We start from the raw sequence: 23,772 nt of genomic DNA, 5'->3' as shown, positions 1-23,772 counted from the left end.
TGGAAAGTTTATCATATTATTGTTTTGTAATATGTCCGGATTGTTCCAGATAGGTGTACGTTTGCATGGGATTAATGAAGGCTCTGTCATTTTTAGAAACTCCCACCATGCTGTCAGAGAAGAGCTGATGCTGATGCTTTTGAAGCATTCATGTCGTTTGATGTTTGAGCTGATAAATGGTAGGTCTGAAATTTCTAGGTTATTACATAGTGCCTGTTCTACATCTAGCCAAGGTTCATCTAAGAGGGTGTGTTTAAACCATCTAGAGATGAACTGAAGCCTGTTGGCTAAAAAATAGTGATTAAAGTTAGGCAGATCTAATCCTCCTTTATCCTTGGTCCTTTGTAGTGTTTTTAAGCTGATACGTGGGGGTTTATTTTTCCAAAGGAATTTAGAAATATACGAGTCTAGAGATCTGAACCAATCTTGTGATGGCTTATTTGGGATCATTGAAAATAAATAGTTTATTTTTGGTAAGACCATCATTTTTATAGCGGCGACCTTTCCCATGAGTGTTATGGGTAAAGATTTCCATCTAGCCAGATCGCCTTCTACTGTCTTTAAATATGGGATGTGGTTTAATTTAGTTAATTCTGAAATTTTAGGAGAGACATTAATACCTAAATATTTTATATTTCCAGAAGCAGAAGAATTATGGAAGGAGCAATTAATCAGAAGGACTGTAAATTTTGACCAATTAATTGAGTAATCTGAGACAAAGAATTTATCAATGCAATTACCCCAGAGATATTGGTTTGTGAGTTTTGGAGAAAAAGTAACACATCATCCGCATAAAGGCTGATTTTATGTTCTACATTCTTACATTTTATGCCCTTAATTGTTGTAGCCTGTGTAATTGCTGCTGCTAGTGGCTCAATATTATTTTACAATAAATTGCAAACAGTGAAGGGGAGAGTGGGCATCCCTGCCTGGTGCCCTCAGGAGACAGAAGCTGGAGGATGTTTGGTCATTTGTTCTGACACAAGCTGTTGGGGAATTATATAATATTTTTAACCAGTTTATGAAAGAGGATCCAAAACCAAATTTGTGTAAAGTTGCAAATAGAAATTTCCAGTTAACTCTGTCAAATGCTTTCTCTGCGTCTAAAGAGAATATTGTAGTTTCTAGGTTTTTACTGTATGAGTAGTCTATCAAATTAAGTAATCTACGTGTATTTGTTGATGAGTGCCTACCTTTTATGAAACCAGTTTGGTCAGGATGAATTAAGAGGGGGGTTATCTCCTCTAGTCTCTTTGAGAGGGCTTTGCAGATTATTTTGAGGTCTACATTAATAAGGGATATTGGACGATAACTTGAAGGAAATACAGGGTCTTTGCCTGGTTTTAGTAAGAGACTGATATTTGCAGAGTTCATATTTGTTGGTAGTCTACCATTTTCTTTGATTTCCTGCAACATCATGTGAAAAACGGGTGCCAGAATTGTCCAGAATTCTTTGTAAAAATCTGTTGGAAAACCGTCTGGACCTGGAGCCTTATTATTGGGCATACTTATCAGGGCTTCCTGGAGTTCACCTGGCGTCAGTGGTGAATCCAGTGCCATTGCTTGGGTGTCTAATAATTTTGGAAGAGTTATGTTGTCGAGAAATTGATCAATTTTGTTTTTAGATTGGTTTATTTGTGGTGTGTATAAAGTTTTATAGAAATCCCTGAAAATTTTATTTTTTTAGGATCATATATTGTGTTCCCAGATAAATCTTTAACAGCACAAATAGTTGTTTTTTCTTTATTGATTTTTAACTGGTTAGCAAAAAATTGTCCGGATTTGTTACCGTGTTCATAATTTTGCAGGCGAAGTCTTTGTACTAAGAATTTAGTCTTTTTATTAATAATTTCATTTAATTCTAGTTTTGTCTTGCGTATTTTGTTTAATATTTCTTGATCTTGGTGTGACATCACATAAGGATTTGATGTATATTTGTATATATTTTATTTATTGTTTACTCTATTTAATTTGTAAAATATGTGTACACACACACACACACACACACACACACACACACACACACACACACACGTAGAAAAATATTTAGTATACACATCCAGAAATGCATATACTATTATATATTGTACATATATTTATTAGTTTCAGATGTAGCCATTCTTGTATTTTGCTTGTTTACATTATTGTATTTTGCACAACTCTGTTGCTTGTGAAGCTCGCACACAAGAATTTCACTCGCATGTGCTGTACCAATGTACCTGCACATGTGATGTGACAATAAAAGTGATTTGATTTGATTTTGATTTGATGTTTTTCTCTAGTTCCTGAATTTTTTTGTTTTCTTCTTTCTTCTTATGTGATGAGAAAGATTATTTTACCTCTCATCACAGCTTTCCCTGCTTCCCAGAGGACAGATGCTGATGTTCTAGGAATGTCATTAAAGCCTAAATATAGAGTCCAGTCTTTTTTAAAGTATCTTCGTCTTTGAGCAGTGATGTATTAAATCTCCAGTTTTTACTTGGCGTAGTATTATTCTTTTGCATTAGTGTTAAAGATACAGGAGAATGATCGCTGACAGCTATAGGATGAATCTCAGTGTCTGAAATGTCGTTCAGCAGTGAGCTGCCGACCAAAAAATAATCCAGACGAGAGTAGGAGTGATGGACATGTGAGAGAAAAGTATATTCCTTACTGGTGGGGTGAAGGGAGCGCCATGCATCGCAAAGACCAAAGTCGCTCATATACTGTTTGATTATATTTGTGGACTGCCAATTACGCTGAGTTCCTGCTGTATTGAGCCTATCCATGTCTTCATTTAGTCCAAGGTTGAGGTCGCCTCCAAGAACAATTGTGCAATCTAAGTGTTCGGAGAGTGTACTAAAAAAACCGTGAAAGAATGAGGGTTCATCAACATTTGGACCATATATACTTACAATACCTAGCTTTTGGTTAAGTATAGATAGTTTGACGAATAGGAATCTGCTCTCTGGATCTATAACTGTATCGAGTACTGTGAAATTAATATTTTTATGTATTAGAATTGCTACTCCTCTTTGTCTAGAATTATAACAGGCTGAGAACACGTTAGGAAACTCGGGTGTTTTAAGTTTATTCAAACCTGTGACAGGCATGTGGGTTTCTTGTAATAAAACAACGTCTGCCTGTAATTTTTTAAGTTGGTTAATTATTTTTAACCTTTTTTCCCTAGAGCCAGCTCCATGCACATTCCATGTACAAATCTTAGCATGCCCATAGTTGTGTGTTTGTGGCTAATGATGTACGCTGTGTGTCTCGCTTAGACAGGTGAGGAAAATGGAAACACATCTTTTTTTTTTTTTGGTGAGTAAAGAGAAGAAAATGCGCGGTAAGAAGCTCCATAGGTCTGACTATGTGTGTGCATAATAACTAATATGAGCAAATGTGTGCGTGTATCCTATATCTGTGTGCGCTGTGTGGCTGTTGTAAATGTGTTGCCTTTAAACGCATGTGTGTGCGTGATCGTGCAGAGTAAGCATGTAGAAATAGACAGTGTCGCTTGTGGATGGATAGGGAAACAGGTGATCGACGCAGTGATAGAAAAGAGAAGCAAATAAACCAAAGAGCAAGGTGCGCGACAAGAGGGAGAGAGGGAAAGAAATAAAAACGGAAACATTCCAATTAAAGCGTTGGCGGAGAGTGACGGTGACGTTATACTAAATTAGCAAACTGAAATTACATAGTTAAGCAAAAGTTAATACAAGAGAGTGTGAGTGAAGAGGATAGTGTAGCGGATTCTTATCTGGTGTGCGGTCAATACAGCCATGGAGTGATGCCGGGGTCGCAGTAGAGCTGTCCGTCCACGTAGAGCCGGTCCACGGCGATGACAGCTCGGGAGCCTTTCTGGATAAAACTACGTCTGACTGGGAAGAGGACCCTGCGTCGTTCCAGGATCTCTTTGGGGAACTGGTCGTTCACGCTGAAATCCGTTCCTTTCAGCTCTCTGCCACAACTCTTCACCTGCTCCTTCTGCTTGAAGTGGCCGAATTTGGCTACAATAGGACGTGGTCTTCCTGTCTTCGGAGCCCCTATGTGATGCACTCTATCGAACCCTATGTTTTTCACCGTGTCCTCCGGCAGCTTCAGGTGGATTTTAATGAAGCGTCTCACGGTCGTTTCCGGGTCCTCTCCGGCAGACTCTGAAATACCAGAAAACACCAGATTATCTCTCATGCTACGGGCTTGTAAATCCATAACGGTCTCTTTTATTTTTTTATTTTCTATGTTTAATTGGGTCACATTTTCGGTTAGAGATTTGACCGAGTCCCGTAGCGTGACGTTTTCCGCAGCAAGTGTTTCCACCTGCCGCTGGCTGAACTCCAGGGATTCTTTTAGAGATTTAAATTCCCGGTGTAAGATCTCCACCAGGGACAGCCTTGCATCAAAACTGGACAATCACTTATCAATTGACTCCAGGATGTCGACGATATCTTTGCTGGCAGGCAATGTTGTGCCGGGGGAGTCTGCCGGGCGATATCGCCCGTCTCAACTTTGGCCGGGGAAGACGCGCTCTGGGCCTTCTTCATCACTAAATCTTCGAAGCACCGGTCGATGTAATCTTGGAGAGCGTCTAAACTCTCCTCGTTGTCCTCCAGGGTGTTAGAGATGATAGGACAGATGTTGTTAGTTATATGACAGTTGGTTAGTTTATTTGGCAATACTGAAGCTTGAAAAAACTTTGTTAAACTCTATGCTACCATTCACTTTTTTTTTCCCGCCAAATCTCCGGCGTCTGACGTCACCTACAACATGGGTCGCTTACCTTTCCCCGTCACTTCCGTCACTTATCTCACCTTCCGTCACTTCCCTCCTGGACGTAGCGTTTTCAGCGGCTGAGGGCATCAGCCACTGGCAGGGAGTGTTGCTCTATTTTCACCTGTAAAGCAGGAGTGAGGTAGGCGGAGGTTTACCCTGGTGCAGGTGTGCCGCGGTCAGTGGAAGAATCCGCGAGTTTCTCTGTGAGTTTCCCATCACGTCGTTGCGCACTCGGTGCTTGTTTAGGGGTTTTTTTCGCTGTAAAAAGAAGTTTTCTTCCCACGCACAACGGACACTAATGTTTTTGTCACTTTTTATGGAATCAAACTCAAAGTAAGGTCAGTACTTCCACGCTTTAAACGCTGCACGCTCATACTCTCTCCCGGACTCGATATATGATCCACTGTTGATCTGCACACAGCTGTTGTCACGAACGTCATACTCGCTTACGTCACTGTCATGAGACATTCTCGCAAAAAAAAAAAATCACGGTTTTCGTAACGCAGTAACGCAGCGTTCCTACGGGAAAGTAACTGTAATCTAATTACCGTTTTTGCAATTGTGAGGGAGGGAGGTGGAGATGTGGATCCAAGGACTCTGAGACGGAAATATAACTGAAAACCACAGCTTTATTGCTGGCACCAACAAAACAGAAACCAAACATGAAAACACTAACTGGAACACACAGGCAGGATCTGAGGGTACGACATGACACTGGGTTGAGGACAACACAGGGCTAATATACACAGGGTGGTAATCAGGGAATGGGTAACAGAAGGGAGACACAGCTGGGGGAGATCAGGGCTAATGAGACGGGGGAGCTAAGCTGCACACACTAACATAAGACAAAGACTTTCACAATGAGACAGGAAACAAGAAACCACTAAACAAAGATGCAGACATGACACAGAGACAGACTAGACACTGAACAGAAACTGCAATACACATGAGAACGCAAAACCTAAGAACTGACACCTCACCAAGAATAACAGAAACAGATCTATAATGATAATAATAAGAAACTCAAAATGCTGACCCAGAACCGTGACACAAACACACACATCCAAAACACAATGATAACTTTCATCCTGTCTCTGCATGTTATTCTATCTTATCTTATTCTAGTCTATTGTTTTTTCTTTTTTTCTTCATTTTTACTGCTCTTGTACTTTCTACCATGACCAGATAAAGGTTTATCTTATCTTATCTTATAAAGTTAAAAGATTAAAACTAATAAAACAAGTTTTAAAAAGAGCCTTTTTTATTTGATTCAATTTCATATGATGGATTAGGCAGAAAAAATAGAATTGGCCTGAAAGGTCTGTTGCTTTATCACGTATTCAGGTTGTGTATCATGTTTTTAAAAAGTAACCAAGTAATAAAGTAACCAATTAGTTTTGAAAATAAGTAATCAGTAATGTAACGGGATTACTTTCTTGAAGAAGTAATCTGTAATAAGTAACTAATTACTGTTTTCAAGTAACTTGACCAACACTACTCACCAGTTAGTTAAACTTCAGGAATGTCTGAAAGACACACAAATGATGATCTCTAATTCCCTGCTTTGTTTGGGAAAATACTGAGGTCACTCTACTCTGTAAAAATCTTAGAAACATGGTGTTCATGCTTTTGCTAAAAGTAAATCATCTTTACTCTTAATCAAAGATAAAAATCCAAGTATAAGTTTCATTAATATGTATGTGTGTGTGTGTGTGTGTGTGTGTGTGTGTGTGTGTGTGTGTGTGTGTGTGTGTGTGTGTGTGCTTCTGTGCCGTCTGTACCAGAGAGTGTGTGCAAACATGGCAAACAGCCCAGATCCTGTGAGGGTTCCTCAGACATACGAGGGGTGGACATCAGAGGCAGTTAGAACTCCTCACCCAGCAGCTCCATCTGCACTGCCTACTGGTAAAACTCAGCATCAGGAACTGGACTTTGCAAACAGAGAGTCAATCCATACTTCATGTATTGGGGTGCTGGTTTCACAGACTAACAGAAGGTAAACTGTAAGAAATCTTGGAGTCATTTTGGACCAGTATAATTTCTTTAATGAGCATATTAAACAAGGACTGCTTTCTTGCATGTGTGAAATATAACTGTTAAATTAAAACAAAAAAAAACCTCAGAGTGATACTACAAATTGACTTGATTTGCACTGGTTGCATTTCTTAACATTTAAGCTGGACTATTGTAATTCATTATTATCAAGTTGTCCTTTCAGCTGATCCAAAATGCTGCAGCAAGAGTCCTGACAGGGACTAGAAAGAGAGCAGAATTCTCCTGTATTGCTTCCCTTCATTGGCTCCCTGTTAAATCCAGAATTCAAAATCCTGCTCCTGTCATGGTCCTGAGTCTGACGACTCTTTATGCTTTTGTTTATCCTGAGTATGTATTCTGTTATGATTTGCCATTTCTTAGGTTTCTGTTCTGTGCCTGCCCTGGTCCCACTTCTGTCTATGGTGTCACACTGTCTGTGTGTGAATCTGTCTGTTCAGTTCAGTGTCTTGTCTGGTTCTCTGTGTCCGAGTTTCCTGTTTTATTCTGAAGGTCTCTGTCTCATGTGAGTGAGTCCAGTTTCCGTTTCCTCTGTCCCGTCAGCTCTGATTCCTCCCAGCTGTGTTGCCCTCCTGTCTCTCATCCCCTGATTACTGCTGTGTGTATTTAGGCCCTGTGTGTTCTCCTGCTGGTTGTTGGTTCTGCGTCTCTCTGCCTCACACACCGTTTCGTATGTTCTCAGGTTTGTTATTTAGTTTTCCCGGTTTAGGTTTCTTTAGTCATTTGTCATTCCTCACTCCTCACTGCCTGTTCCATCACCCTATTACTTGCAAATAAACGTCACTTGCATCAGTCAACTGCCTGCGTTTTGGGTCCTTTTCCCTCCAAGACCACACGGCTCGCCTCGACAGCGTGACAGCTCCTCACATACATCTCATCTTATCTTAATGACCTCGTAGTACCATATCACCCTATTAGAGCACTTCGCTCTCGCTCTGCAGGCCTACTTGTTGTTCCTAGAGTATTTAAAAGTAGAATGGGAGGCAGAGCCTTCAGTTTTCAGGCCCCTCTTCTGTGGAACCAGCTTCCAGTTTGGTTTCAGCAGACAGACACTGTATTGTAGGTCTACCTTACAATATAAAGCGCTTTGAGGCGACTGTTGTTGTGATTTGGCACTATATGAAAAAAACTGAATCGAAGTATACAGAACACATGTAGACAGGTTGGTCATAGGTTGGTCCCATCCACTCTCACACACTCTCAAGAGGATAAGGACCTGGTCCAGTGTTCCACAACCAGGACAAAAAAGATCTTGCTCTGACCGGACCTAACATTGGAGACTTAGGTCCAAAATTCAGTGTTCTGCTGACCCGTCCATCCACCTTAAACTTCTTGCAATACGTTCCTCATACACTGAACAAAAATATAAACGCAACACTTTTGTTTTTGCTCCCATTCTCCATGGGATGGATGTAGAGACCTAAAATTCATTCCAGATACGCAATATAACCATCCCTCCCAAACAGTGGTCACAAATCAGTCCAAATGTGTGGTAGTGGGCACATCTGCTATATTGAGATAATCCATCCCACCTCACAGGTGTGCCACATCAGGATGCTGATCTGACATCATGAGTAGTGCACAGGTGTACCTCAGACTGCCCACAACAAAAGGCCACCCTGGAATGTGCAGTTTTTTGCGCTATTGGGGGTCTGGGGACCCAGAACCGGTCAGTATCTGGTGTGACCACCATTTGCCTCATGCAGTGCAACACATCGTCGCATGGAGTCTATCAGATTGTCAATTGTGGCCTGTGGAATGTTGGTCCACTCCACTTCAATGGCTGTGCGAGGTTGTTGGATATTCGTGGGAACTGGCACACGCTGTCGTATACGCCGGTCAAGCACATCCCGAACATGCTCAATGGGTGACATGTCCGGTGAGTATGCTGGCCATGCAAGAACTGGGACATTCTCAGCTGCCATCTGCCCTGAACAATGTGAACCATGATTCATCCGTGAAGCGCACACCTCTCCAACGTGCCAGACGCCATCGAATGTGAGCATTTGCCCACACAAGTCTGTTACGGCGACGAGCTGGAGTCAGGTCAAGACCCCGATGAGGACGACGGGCATGCAGTTGAGCGTCCCTGAGACGGTTTCTGACAGTTTGTGCAGAAATTGTTTGGTTGTGCAAACCAATTGTTCCAGCAGCTGTCTGGGTGGCTGGTCTCAGACGATCTTGGAGGTGAACCTGCTGGATGTGGAGGTCCTGGGCTGGTGTGGTTACACGAGGTCTGCGGTTGTGAGGCCGGTTGGATGTGCTGCCATATTCTCTGAAACGCCTGTGGAGACGGCTTATGGTTGAGAAATGAATATTCAATGCACGGGCGACAGATCTGGTTGACATTCCTGCTGTCAGCATGCCAATTGCACGCTCCCTCATTGCTTGTGGCATCTGTGGCATTTTGCTGTGAGACAAAACTGCACATTCCAGGGTGGCCTTTTGTTGTGGGCAGTCTGAGGTACACCTGTGCACTACTCATGATCAGTGTTGGTCAAGTTACTTGAAAAAAGTAATCAGTAACTAATTACTGATTACTTCCCCAAAAAAGTAATCCCGTTACTTTACTGATTACTTATTTTCAAAAGTAATTAATTACTTAGTTACTTAGTTACTTAGTTACTTTTTAAAAACACGATTTACAACCTGAAGAGGTGATAAAGCGATAGATCTTTCAGCCCAATTCTACTTTTTCTACATAATCCATCATACAAAATGTAATCAAATGGAAAAGTCTCTTTTTTTAACTTGTTTTATCATTTTTAATCTTTTAACTTTATGCATCAAGCAAAAATTTAATTATATGCAACATTCTCTGACTTGAATAAATGAGTTTAACATTTAAACCTATTTTCTGCACATTCCAGCACATAAAATAAAATAATTTTTTGTGTTTACACTCACTCTTTCAAATAGATGCAAGTAAAACACAGCAGAACATAAATAAAGTCAAAGACTCAGCGGTCCTGTTGCTCTATTTTCACCTGTAAAGCAGGACTGCAGTAGGCGGAGGTTTACCCTGGTGCAGGTGTGCAGCGGTCAGTGGAAGGATACGGTAGTGTCTCTGTGAGTTTCCCATTACGTCGTTGCGCTCTTGGTGCTTCCTTGGAAGTTTAGGGGTTTTTTTCGCTGTAAAAAGAAGTTTTCTTCCCACGCACGATGGACGCTAATGTTTTTGTCACTTTTTATGGAATCAAACTCAAAGTAAGGTCAGTACTTCCACACTTTAAACGCTGCACGCTCATACTCTCTCCCGCACTCGATATGTGATCCATTGTTGATCTGCACACAGCTGTTGTCACTAACGGCGCACTCGCTTACGTCACTGTCGTGAGACATTCTCGCAAAAAATCACGGTTTTAGTAACGCAGTAACGCAGCGTTCCTACGGGAAAGTAACGGTAATCTAATTACCGATTTTGCAATAGTAATCCCTTACTTTACTCGTTACTCGAAAAAAGTAATCAGATTACAGTAACGCGTTACAAGTAACGCGTTACTGCCCATCTCTGCTCATGATGTCAGATCAGCATCCTGATGTGGCACACCTGTGAGGTGGGATGGATTATCTCAATATAGCAGATGTGCCCACTACCACACATTTGGACTGATTTGTGACCACTGTTTGGGAGGGATGGTTATATTGTGTATCTGGAATGAATTTTAGGTCTCTACATCCATCCCATGGGGAATGGGAGCAGTAACAAAGGTGTTGCGTTTATATTTTTGTTCAGTGTATTTAAAGACCAGAGATATAGCTTAACAGTCTGTGTGTCACACCCATGTCGCTCTCAGCCTCTTTTCCAAAGCGAAGGCTTCGCAGATGGTCAGTAACATAGCACAGGAAACCTCTTTTACACTGTTTGGTTCTGAAACTTGATTTTGGTGTGTTTCAGTATATGATTGATGTGGACAACCAAAACATTTAGTGACGTTTTTGTTTTATACTTAAACCTAATGACTGTGACGATTCATTTTTTCGTATTTGCTTCATCACCTCACTTAAGTCGAGTGTGGCTAACATACACAAACATTTGAAAAAATCATTTTCTGTCTGTACGTAGATAGCTGTAGCTAGGTGTTATCATTATCTGTGCTCACATGTTGGTCCAGTTATTTTGGGCCAATAAACACCTGTGAAAAATTCATTAGTAGCACCAGTATTATTTACGGCTTGAGTTAAACATCTGACAGAAGCTTACATCTCTTGATTTCAGCTATATCAAGCTTCATGCCACAACTAGGTCTGCGCCAGTGGAAATGGTTTTTGACCCACTTAAGTTCAATAATTTAATTTAATTGTTTGACAGCACTAATATTATTATATATGTATACTTACCTATTAGTATATGGGTTGTTAAAAAGTTGTATTTCACAGGAGAGAACCTGTGCTGACAGACTGAAGAAGACTATTCAAACTCTCTTTGGATTTAAGCATTTAACATTCTTTGAGTTATGTTGTTTAGATGTCAGTTACAGGCTTAAATATAAAGTTGAAAAAAAGTAATTGCAACCAAGCTATTGATCAAGTAATTGTGATTAATCGAGATTTTTTTTATCTATTGACAGCACTACTAATAATATGTTTTGGGGTTAGGGTTAGACCCCAGCCTGATTGTTCGGTAGAATTTCTAATAAAAAAAATCCAATTTTCATCCTGCAGACATTAAACATGTTATTTATATTAAAAAGGGAAATCACGTGATCACTAGTGACTACTGATGATTATACACACACCACATGGGTGAAGTAATCGTCTGACCTCCCTGAAGTGCACCGTGAACAAGTGTCTGTGCTCCCTAAACCCATTTTAAACATTATCCTTTGTGTTGGGGGTGAATTGATTTATACTGTGTATGTTTGCATTTTTGGTCATGGAGAAAATGTTATTGGGAGTATTGGGAGTTATTGGGAGCACTCCAGGTCATTTTCCCATTTGAGTGTTGGTAGCGTGATAGATACATCAGTGTTGGAAATTACTTTGCATAGTTTGGAGGTTATTCTTCTGGGGTGAGTGATTTTCATTATTTCTTCAGTTAATCTGGAGGGAAGCAGTGGATTAATTGTTTTCTTGGATTGGATTTAATCTTTCCGTCAGCTTCCACCTTGGGAGCGCTGTCTCCTTGAGCTGGCCTTTTCTTTTGCAGCAGTCAGTGAAAACAAAGTGTTTTCGCCTTTCGTGCGATTGTGTCGTTTTACATGTTGGTTGCCTTTCAGTCATTTTGATTTTGGGGAACATTTTCTTCAATCCCATCATCATCATCATCATCATCATCATCATCATCATCATCATCATCATCATCCATGAAGTTCTACGGTGTAATAGCATTTCTGTTAGGACTACAACCTATTCTCCTGGCAATTCTCGCTCCAGCTTCAAGCTCAGTGCTGTGCAATTGCAAGAGCTTGATTTACACTTTTCACATATACAAGTCTGTACCATCTGTAAGCTCTGGTGAGCGCAAACAGCATGTAAATCTCTCGCTCAGCTGGGAGCGCTGTCTCTGTTGTCCTCTGTTTATGCTAGATGAAATCGCTCCCTGGGACACTCTTGCTTCCCCAGGCTTCAAATGCATCTTTTAACTTGTGCACAAGGATTCAAGAATCTCTGAGGTAAAGCCAAATTCAGTTGTCTCTCAATGTCAGCTGAAAATAACAGGATGTCAAAAAAATAAATGAATCTGAAATCCTCTGATTGTCGGCACATGTCTGCACCTCTCATTCTCCCCTTTGGCTGAATGGGGGGATAAAAGCTTAAGTGACCTTCTTCTGATAGGTTAAAAAACTATAGTAATAGCCTTAAATGCTTTGCAATCTTCTTGGATTGACACAGAGATGGTGATCCACTGCTTCCACAGCTTCCTTAAGTAAGCCAAGAAGCGCTCGCAGCATAAATACTAACATTCAAGTTCATCTTCCATCAACTGCATCTCAACACTGCATGCAGAAGGTGAGGAGATATTTCTCACCTTAGGCAGTAGACCATATGTTCTGTGCAACCAACCTATATGGAGGCGGAGGAAGGGGGGGGGGGTCATCTCAAGTCATTTTATTCACCAAAAAACCCCAAAACAAAAACGGCATGTATATGCAACCATTTGCTCATAGTTCACTCTTGGGGAAATCTGCTCCAAAGCTGCTCCATCAAACATTGATCTCTAGTTGCGCTGCAATAGCTTATCAGCATTAGGGTGTTTAGGTTTTCATTTCCAAATGATATTCATCTGTGTAAGTTGTAGTAGAAGTGTACTTTCAGATTTCAGCTAAGGGGCTCAGTGACTTATTGGCTGGGCCTGGATGGCGAGGCTCATCCATACCCCAACACTGCTTTAGCAAGGTGGTGCATTCAGCGTGGCTTGCACATATCTGCATGAGTATGGAAGTCTATTCAGTCCACCATATTGAGTCTTTTATTTTTAATCTGTTTTTATTCCATAGTTAATTAATCCTCCTTCCTAGCCTTTTGACAACCACTACGCTTGGTGCCATCAGACACCAGCAAAAAGAAAAGCAAGCTAGTGACTCATACTCACGCTCCCTGTCTGAAGCTTCCCCAGCCTCCTCTCATAGCATCAGTTTCTCTTATTAAGCCTTTTGCATTGTATAGCTATCAGTCATGTATTGATTGTTATCCTGTGTAAGGACAGCAGAACTATTTCCATGATTATTCTGAGCAGATTATTAAGAAACCGTGATGTGGCTAAAAGGGGGATTTTATGTCTTTAAGAGATTATTTGGGGATATTACAATAAAATGATGTTAGAAAACTTATCCTACAATGCTACTATATATGGTTGGGATTAGGGGAAAGTGATGGCGATGACTCAGCATTAGACAGTGTGACTGACGTAACACAGGAATGTAAAAATCCACCAGTGTGACTTCTCACTTACTGACTTAGGAACAGACTGTATTAACAATGAACAGCATATTAAGCGCTGCATGCATTAGCAATAACATTTGGTACAGATGTAAAATAACAACAGAACCTCGTCCAGTACAAACTCAGTTTGAAGCATTGCAGTGTTTTACGGGTAGAAAAGCAAAACGATGCATTCCTGCCAACAGCTTAGACCAAAGCAGCAGCTACCATTCAAACCAAGTCAAAGGTTCTGAGTATATCAACAACAAAATAATAAAAAAACAGCAGTTTTCAGCACGTGACGTGTATGTTTGATCTTAACTCTCGAGCTGTAGATAAAAATGTACATGACAGCGGCCACATGTTTCCTGTAAAGTGTGGTGGAGCAGAATCGTTACATAAGAGCTGATAACGGGGTTACAGTGAGGACAGTTTACAACACTGCTGATAACTTTGGTGATCGGTCATCTATCCCTGCTGCTCTGGCCTTTTCATCTCAGCCTATCAGCACAAGAGACACTGAGAGTAAACCCGAGAAACACAAACACAAGTATTTTTACATTCCTGTCAAAACGATTCAAAGAAAAAACAAAAAAACATCAACAAAGAATTAAATACAATCAAATTTCAATTCCCTGAAATGAAACAAGACATCAAACAGTATAATAATCATCTAGACACGTGAGACAAGCACAGAGACAGTAGCTGGAAACAACAGTTAGCAGTTCTTTAGAGCCTCGGGTTTATGCTGTGTTCACACTGTGAGCAACAAGAGAAGCACTTTGTGATTCAAACAGGAGACGCAGGTGAAAGAGCTGGATTCTGTCTCTAATTCGCCACCTGGCAGGTTTAGCAGAACGCTTGACCATCAGCCTCTCTGGTATTTCGTCACACGTTCAGTTGGTAAAGTGACAAATGCTCTAACATCACCTGTAGACTCAGTAAGCAACCTGCCCTCAGTGTGAACACGCAGACCTCCACCACGTTGACTCTATTATTACATTTACACCTGAAGTCCTGCCAACTACAGTTTCAAGGACACATGTGTCAGCCACATGTGTCCCAGTAAGGCATGGTTTATACTGAGAGCAGTGCACAAACATAATACCTCCTGCAGACATTTTACAAAGATCCTTGTCATTATTAAAAGCGAATCCCCGTGTTTCCCACCCCCGGACCCACACCCACCTATCCATAAAGGAGAGCATTAGTTTCAAGCCACCCATAAGAAAAAGTTCCGACTGGCCGAGATCACAGGCCTGACACCACCGCAGAAATGAGCAGAGCCAAGCCTGAGAGGAGGTGGGCATGGGGACAGGGCAGTGTGGAGGAGGCATCCTTCTGCACCATCATACCAGTCCCTACAACACAGAGAGCACATGGACAGCTCAGCGTACATGTGGCTATAGCTCTGACTTGAAACAGCATTACTATCACAGCTATGGAAGCCTAGACGACAACAAGAAACGTGCACAAATAAAAACATCTCCTGGCTTGACCTTCATTTATAACCAGCATGCACTAAACGGCTAACATTTAAAGCCATTAATGTTTATGATCAACATTATAAATATCCTTATCAAACCATATCTCGGAGATAACATGGCCTTGGATAAATGCAGGTTCCAGGGGTCGTTTTTCTTCTGCATAACTATTTATCGATAAGAGCGTACGTGCATGGAATCAAAGTGCTGCAAACAGGTAAAAAGGTGAATAGAGTTTGTATAACGGCTTTTCACTGGTCCCTGAGAGTGCACAGTAAACATGTTTCTATACACAGTCCCCAAAGTTAACAGGCTTCAAATGAGCTGGACAGCTGACCAATAACCACATTCAGGTGAGGCCTGCTCATTTTTTCACTGTCATCGTGAATATAAGCGAAGGACCCAATCACGAGGCTGGAAAAGCTATGAAGACTTTCCAAATCGACCTCAACCTTAAAAAAAGCAGAGCAGCGTGAAAAGGCCTGCAAGACCACAGAGGACTGAAGTGACAGCTAAAACAAGTCTTTGAGGAGGGGAGTGTATCACTGAGAGGCTCTGGAATCACTGCCTTCACCAATGGAAATACAGGGGCACAAAATCCATGTGGCTGGTTTCCCTCAAGAAGACTAGAGCAGACTCTGTCATAGCTAACAGAGTCTGTACAGTTTAGAAACCTTTAGACTGCGTGGAGACGATGCTGCAGCAGAGGCCTGTGTTGGAAACCACGAAGCAAATCTGGCCTAATGTAACACAGCCAGGGAGCAAAAAGTGTTTTCCTTTCATTATTTGCACTATTTTTTAACTAATGAACTATTAAACCGGAGAAATATATGGTTTGTGCTTCCTGATTTGTCACCTGAATCCCGGGACACGATAATCTCGTGTGCTGGCCCGTCCCCGCCCTCGCCCCATGACCAAATCTCCAACACAATGTAAGCCTTGTCTTTGGGCAGCGGCAGGCTCACTGACGTCTTCGTCTTGTCCAGAAACTTCAAAGCTGCCTGGTCCTCGTGCTTGTACAGAACCTGGAGACAGAACAAAGTCTTTTTACAGTGTTTATCTGTTGATTTGATAAAGTTATCTTTGGGTGATTATAACATGACACAAGCTTATAAACAAGATCTTTGACTTTGTTTTACAGCCAGTTTATTGGTTCACATAATTCCACGATGAGGTGAGCTGTTTCACGATGAACCTTACCGAGCATGAGCGCTGCAGCAGAAAGAAAGCAGTTAATCCAACACACCTGTATGTGCTCAGAATACAGACATGACAATCCTCGAGTCCCTGAATGCTGGAGGAAAAAGAAGGATTTTCCCCAGGATAACATTTTTATATTCCCAAAGCCAAATCACAGCACTGCTAACTGTCCAGCTGTGAGCTCTGATCGCAGGCTTGCTCTTTTCTTATGATCGACTGTTACAAACTTTCTTTTAAGTCACAAGTACTGTAAACCATGCTACATGCAAGTGGCTTTAAGTTCCGACCGTAAATACAGATTCAAATGTATAAAGCATATCAACCACCTCCTGCCCACAGAGTGACAGAACACGTTGGACCATTACAAATGAACAAAAGCTGCAGTTTAAAATAAGCACAGATCAAATGTTCTTGGGCCACGTTGGAGACATGCTCAGACTAATGGGCTTTCCTGCACTTGGTCAAGCAGCCAGTGTAGACCATCCTGCTGACTGGTATCCCAATCCCACTACAAGTCTTTTATTATTGTTAATAAGCATGCAGGTGGGTGACAGGTATCAACGTGTACTCCATATGAATATTAGGAGAAGATAACAACGTTCTCAGGGTCACAACCATTTAAGATTTTCCAGGGGAAACTCCAAAATGTGAGAAGCTGATGATGCTTCAGCATGCATGCACAGAGAGTGCTCAGGACTGAATAAGACCAAATAAACTGATCAGGAAGGCTGGCTCTGTGATTGGCTGCACGCTGCAAACACCTGCAGATGTGACGCTGCTGGTACAGGGTGGTGAAAGTGTATCACAGCTAATCTTGACCACCATCTGCATCACCGGACAGGCAGCAGCTTACTTCTGTAACAGCCTGGCCCAGCTCTTATGCATTAAGACTATGCAACGCGCTTGCCTAGCAAACACTCGGATTATTTCTCCACATGTGGGATCAATAACATAAATCGTATTTAGATCCAGGACTCACTTTGTAGCCCAGTATGGCTGACTCGTTGTGCATGGCTGTCACTTGGTCCCATCTCACCGTGACCCGCGAGCCGTGAGCCTTCCACGACACGCTGCCCGGAGGACGATTGGGAGCTGAGAAGGAAAAAGCACATTTCAAAAGAATCGAGCTCATCCCTTTCAGTAGAAATGATGCATCCTGAGTAACAGCAGCCATTTTCATGTGTATCACTGTGAGGGTATTGACCCTGTATAACAAAGTCACACCAGACAGAGTGGTGATTAGAAGAGCACAGACTGCTGGACGCAGCTTTACAGCTGCTCCATGAATGCAGCTTCCAAAGGGAACATTTGCATCTGAAGTGATTAAAGCTTCAGATCTGCTTTAACTTTAGTAAGCAGAGTAAACTCTCCTATAAAAGCACGTGGTTGACTCAGTCAGCAGAAGCAAAGCAGGATGGTTTCCTGTCGGGCATCACTGTGCTGGGGCCTGCTCGCCTCCAGGACAGAAACATTGAATTAATCTGATTTTAATGAGCTGTCATTCAAAATAAGTCCTGAGTCACTTACATGTAATGAATATTGAAGATATAAAATATGACATTTATGATTAAATTACAAGAAATAAATGTGTTCATGACATTCTCATTATCTGAGATGTATTATCGTGAAGAGCAAACACCAACGAGCAGCCAGCTGGATGTTACACCTGCATAATTTAAACGCAGTCGTATATGGTCTGAAAGGTTCGTGTGTCCTTTGCACGGGTGTGAGAGCAGACGTCTCTGTGAGTGAGTTGTCTTTGCTTTATGTTACGTGCTCTGCTGTCATCTTTCTAACAGAGAGCGCTGCACCCGTACGTGGTTTCCTGGTGGTGACGGCGGTGCGTGGCGAGGGCGGTCCTGTGCCGGCACTGTTGTATGCCAGAACAGCGACGTGGTATCGAGTGCTGGGTCGAAGTCCGGACACCCTGGCTGTCGGCTCCAGGCCCGCCGTCCTCACGCGGTCCGCTGCTGCTTCTCTTTCGTGCTGCCGCCAGTACCGGATCTGTTAACGCACAAAGACACATCACTACAGACCTTTCACTCGTCTTTCTTCAGCTTATACATTTATACTCTTTTTAAAGCGTCCTTGGGTTTCTTCAAAGGTATTATTATTATTATTAATGTTGTCTTATAAACTCCATGTGAACAGTACTCAGAGCCTTCACTTTCAGACACACATGCTGTCCACAGCACATGACAAAGTTTGAAATAACACAAGGTTTTACATGATACAAAGCCATCAGACTGCTGTCATTTTCTATTATTTCCTCCACATATATGTTCCTGCTGTTTTTAAGCTCGTAGTTTGATATAAATTGATGATACATGGCTGCACCCTGTGGATGAGCATTCACTCTTTAATGAGCACACATACTGTGAGTATGCATGCATTGTGCTACTGCTCCAGCTATCTGTGTGCTATCAATATGTCAGGTTATTTAGCTTCCTTTCCTTTGACATTTTCCTGGTCTGTTATATTCTGAACATTATTTACTGAAACGTTTTCCTTACTGTGGTCATTTAGGCCGTGCGTGTCCCATACACACAGTTATCACCTAAGAGACCAGCTTTTTGTGACTGCACGATATGTTTTCTCAGTTGTCCACATATTTGTGATAGTTACAGGCTATGCTGCTTTACAGGGATGAAGTCACTGAGTTCGTCACCTCGTATCCTCTCAGGATGCCATTGGTGCTGAGCTGCTGCACAGGCTCCCAGGAAACCTGGATCTCAAAGGCGGACAGTGCCGTGGCATTGATGCTGGAAGGTCCCACGGTTGGCTCTGTGAGGAGTCAGCCAGAGTGTAAAAGGTTAGCAATGTGCAGTATGTGCACTGTCTCACATAATTATATACTCTTACAGTGTTGTCCACTTTTCTGCTGCAGCTTTGCTGACCATGTTCTTACTGTGCTTGATTAACCAGCCCATATGTATCAGGCTTTTCATTACATGGACTACTACCATCAGTCAAGTTGTAAGTGAGCTGACTGTGACCCTTTCTAAAACTATGGCTGCCCTCTAGTGGTTACAGAAAAGACTGCAGGTGGAGTTACATTAGAAATCTTCTTGTGATCTTCAGAAACACTGGAAACTGATCCCTGCCCCGTGCTCTCAGAGCCTTCCATCGTGCATGGATCTGAAATGTTGTTTGTCTCATGTCTCTAAGTATAAGAATGGTGTATGGACCTGCAAGTGAAGTAGGAGCTGACTGTACACACCACTGTGTCTTGTCTTAATTAAGTACACAGATGTGTAAACTTGCTAACGACATATAGAACCAATTGAGCTTATATAGATTATGTATTGTAGACGTGCAGGTTGGGAGCTTCAGCTAATGTCCTCATTAAACATTCAGGTGAGACTTCCAGTATCTAGAGTTTATTCAGAAACACTGAGTGTCAGCTCTGCAAACAGAGGCAGGACCGCGGCTGGAACAAGACTGCAGTAATAATGAGAAAGTCTTTGCAGCTGAGTTAAAGAGGCATGGGTGCACTCCCACAGTTTGAGACCTCTTTAGGCTAGACTTCAGTCAGCCATGAACAGCTACAGAGGCTGTTCATGGCGGTGGTTTCAGTTCCAGCTCTGTACACTCGAGTTAGCGCGTCTGCGTTTCTGTATTCCTGCTCCACAAACTCAGACATGAGGAGGAGAATGGATGGATGCTTTCTTGATACCAGGTTCTTTCTGTTTCTTGTCCTCTGCGTCTCCTGTGCAAATCAGTCTTGTCTCTGTGTTCTTTTACCTGTCTGAGTAATCACCTGGTGTATTTCACCTCCCTAACTACCTCGTGTGTGTTTTAAGTCCAACATGCTAAGATGCTGCTGCTGGTAAACTGGACGTTCACTTCAGAGTGCTCTGGTAGAGTAGAAACCAGTACATTCAGCTTTGAATACCAACCTGCTGTTGACTGAATGTCACACAGTATCTGAGCAGTGTTCAAACCTCATATCTACAGCTGGGATGTGGTGGGATGGTGGACTGGTTCCATGATAGAAGCAGATTACACTGGAAACAGGAACCGTGGCACGCTTCTCATGTGGTCCCACAAACGTGTTTAGTAAGAAACAGTTTCTTGGTTCATTCATGTCATTTAAACAGAACGCTGTGCAGGTGAGCTCAGAGTCACTGAGTCAGTTCAACGTTTACAGTGAACCAGTCGACATCTTCGTGTGCACAAGCACATCCACCACAAACTACTTCTGTACAAAGCAGTGATGCGGTCAGAGCAGTTCGGACGGACACTGGGACATCTGCCACAATGATCACACCGTGGTGGAAGTAGCTGAACGTCAGCGGTACTCACCTTCCTCTGCAGAGTGCACCACAGCCACCTGGCTAAACGGGCCTTCTCCTTTGCGGTTATAAGCTTTGATCTTCACTTCAAAGGGAGTGTACGCTGCCAGACTGCTGTTGTAGTAAACATGTCGAGAGGACTCTACACGTGGAACTCGCACCTCTGTCCATGATGATGTGTCCTTCTTTCTGAACCCCAAGATGTACCCGAAGCCGTCACCGTTCTGGTATTCTCTGGCCATGGGCTGGAGACAAAATCAGACATCCTCACACACCAAGTCTGAACCCAGCTGTCCCAGTAACACCATCATGATCACAGTGATACCACAGTATCTCCAGTACTGATCATGGTTAACTGCTCGTGTTTCTGTCTTTCTGTCTAATTGAATCTCTGTAAGTGTCTTATACTGTTTCCTACTTGTAATCGGAATACCACCGTTTTGGGTCTGGCCCAAGAGTGGACGATTAACACCTCGGTCTCATTAACACTGCCTCTAAAATCACAGTATCTGTTTGTACTGGAACACCCGACAATAACCTGGCCCATAACACTAGAATGAAACAGTAACAACTAACCTGATACTAGATTACATTTTATGAATGAAACGAAAAGAAAATGACTATTTGTTAACGAATGAATGAAAAACTTTGAAAACATATGAACCTAAATTCAGCTCTGTTTGGAAAATAGAGAAAACCCATTTGGCCTTTCCACTCACCGTCCATGTAACGATGAGCTCATCACGGTCTCCTCCACCACCTCCCAGTCCACTCGGGGCCACAGTGGGAGCTGAGGGCCAACAGGACAAAGACACAAGATGAACCACGAGTGTGGATCAATGTACCAAAGTGCCTTTGAAAACTGGAAAGTACTGCTTTCAAGAGACAGTGACACACCAAATCTTTTTTAGTATTTATATACTCTCAGAAAAAATAGAGTACAGCATCAAATCAATGAAACTTCCTGCTCAGGAGAGTGGGTTGTTAATCAGTTTCATATGCGTCAGTGTTAATGAAATGAATGGTGCTGTACACGGGCATATATACTGCCTGTGACACTGTTTAACGTGAGCGGTTTGATGGTCCGGGGAGGAGGATGCACAGACCTCTACAGTGCAACGGCTCAATCCTTGGACCTGCTGTCAGACCCTACGCTGGCTCCTCCTGGTGCATGAGGATGTGAGAGCTTGCAGGCACTTCCTGGATGATGAAGGAATTGATCCAATGAACTTGCCTCCAAGCTCACCACACCTCAATCCAACACAACATCTTTAGCACATGTTTCTGTACCTAAGAGTTTCCAGCCTGAGCTCAGCGATGGTCCAGACCTGGGAGCAGATGATCAGGACACCATCAGGCATTTGGAATATGTCCGGATTAGCATACACACAGCACATGGAAGCCATATAAACTACTATCATTTTGAGTTAGATGGCATTTTGGCTTTCCACGTCATTTTTTCAATTCCAGGTTGTCTTTGAATTTAGCTCTCTGTCTTGGGTTGGGGGTGGGGGGGGGGGGTGTCTCTGGCTCCGCTGCAGTGGAGGGGTGGTGCCAGGGCAGCTGCTGCCACTCAGTAATCAGATTCTCCCTTTTTTCAGTGACGTTGGGGCTGGAGTGGACCGCAGAGTGTGGAGTGGAGACTGAAACGCTGACTGCCCCGACGTCAGAGTGACGGAAAGGAAAAGTACGTGGGGTGCGTTCATTTCACACAAATGATGTAACACCAGATCTCAGTCCGACAGAGGTCCTCTGGGATGTGACAGGAGCTGACAAATCAACTGCAAGATGCTACGATATCAGTACGGGCCAGAGGAACCATGGTGAACCTGTGCCAGAAAGAACTAAGGCAGCTCCGAACCAGCTGGTTCTGATGTAAACATCTGGTTCATGAACAGCTGTCCAAACTACCTCAAATGTGCAACTTACCTGCTTGCAGTGTCCGAACGATGTGGGAAGGCATGCTAGGCTCTCCACTGCCCAAGATGTTGCTGGCGATAACCTGGAATTCATAATCCGTCCAGGGAATCAATCCTGTCACACGAGCTGACTCTGCGTTTCCTTCAATGTTCACTGGATCTGGTGCACAGTGACACGTTTATTTCAATCAAAAACACTGATAGGAAAGTTTTACTGACCAACACTGTGCTAATGTATGAACACAGACACACCCAGTTCACTTTAATAACAACCCGACCCGATGAGTGTGTGAGTATACTGATACTAATGCTGTACAGGTTTCATGTATGCGCTTCCATCAGAAGCGTGTTAAAGAAGTCTGACATGCAGACGGACAGCAACATGTTTGAATCGCCACCATCTTCACTCGTCCTGTACGTCCGTCTGAGTTTCATCGTCAGCATTATTCCCTGTTTCACAGTGTGAGTCTGCCCTCAGCTCTGCTGCAGGTTTCCTCGCTGTTGTCACGGAGGGCTTGCTAACAGGGGCTCATCTGTTTGTTGGGGTTTTCTCTGGGTCTTTACCTTCAAATATAAAGTGTCTGTATGTGACTGTACGCATGTGATTCAGGGCTGTATACATTTAATTCCAACAGTTTTTAGTTCCAGCAAAAACTGTCCTGACAAACATCTCAGTGTGTTATCTACAAGACCTGATAAATGACAAATACAGAAGAGAAAACAGAGTTATTTATAACAATGTTGGAGAGGCTGGAGTGTGTGCTACTGACTGACTGAGTCTCTGAGCAGGGATGTGATGAAAAAGCTGAGAACACCAACATCAGCCTGACATCTCAGAACAATCAATAAAAACTCCGTGAGAATGAAATCCTTTTGCTGCATTCTTGTTATCATTGTATTGTTGGTTGTGTTATTACTGTGGTTTTGTTATTACTAGAAGCACAACAAGAATACTCCTTTTGTTCAGGTGTATGGTTAAAGACACACACACCTGTCCTCATCTTCCTCCACTCAGACGACAGAGGAGAGCGGCCCATGATGACGTATTTGCCGATAGGACTGTGGTTATCGTAACCACGGCTCCACCTGAGTTCCACTGATGTCTCAGCCACGTTCTTCACCAACAAACCTCCAGGAGGTCCTGGGGGTCCTGTTCAAACCAGAGACAAGTTTAAACATATGACACAATCTCCACATCGACAGAGT

General features: G+C 42.6%; 1 protein-coding gene across 1 annotated transcript in view; it reads right to left on the bottom strand.

The window, feature by feature from the left end:
* Positions 1-13,695: 13,695 nt before the first annotated feature.
* cntn2 (contactin 2) overlaps positions 13,696-23,772 on the bottom strand; it is an 81,250-nt gene continuing 71,173 nt past the window's right edge. Inside the window, exons 15-23 of the mRNA XM_026169168.2 lie at positions 23,558-23,716; positions 22,577-22,726; positions 21,367-21,437; positions 20,658-20,892; positions 19,021-19,136; positions 18,170-18,356; positions 17,332-17,444; positions 16,009-16,177; positions 13,696-15,029 (exon numbers count right to left, since the gene is read on the bottom strand). Of these exons, the coding sequence (XP_026024953.2) occupies positions 14,920-15,029; positions 16,009-16,177; positions 17,332-17,444; positions 18,170-18,356; positions 19,021-19,136; positions 20,658-20,892; positions 21,367-21,437; positions 22,577-22,726; positions 23,558-23,716 (1,310 nt within the window). The 3' untranslated portion in view covers positions 13,696-14,919. The remainder of the gene's footprint in view (positions 15,030-16,008; positions 16,178-17,331; positions 17,445-18,169; positions 18,357-19,020; positions 19,137-20,657; positions 20,893-21,366; positions 21,438-22,576; positions 22,727-23,557; positions 23,717-23,772) is intronic.

This window comes from Astatotilapia calliptera, chromosome 5 (genome assembly GCF_964374335.1).
Source record: "Astatotilapia calliptera chromosome 5, fAstCal68.1, whole genome shotgun sequence".
Lineage (NCBI taxonomy): Eukaryota > Metazoa > Chordata > Actinopteri > Cichliformes > Cichlidae > Astatotilapia > Astatotilapia calliptera.
This window is presented reverse-complemented; position numbering and strand designations above follow the sequence as displayed.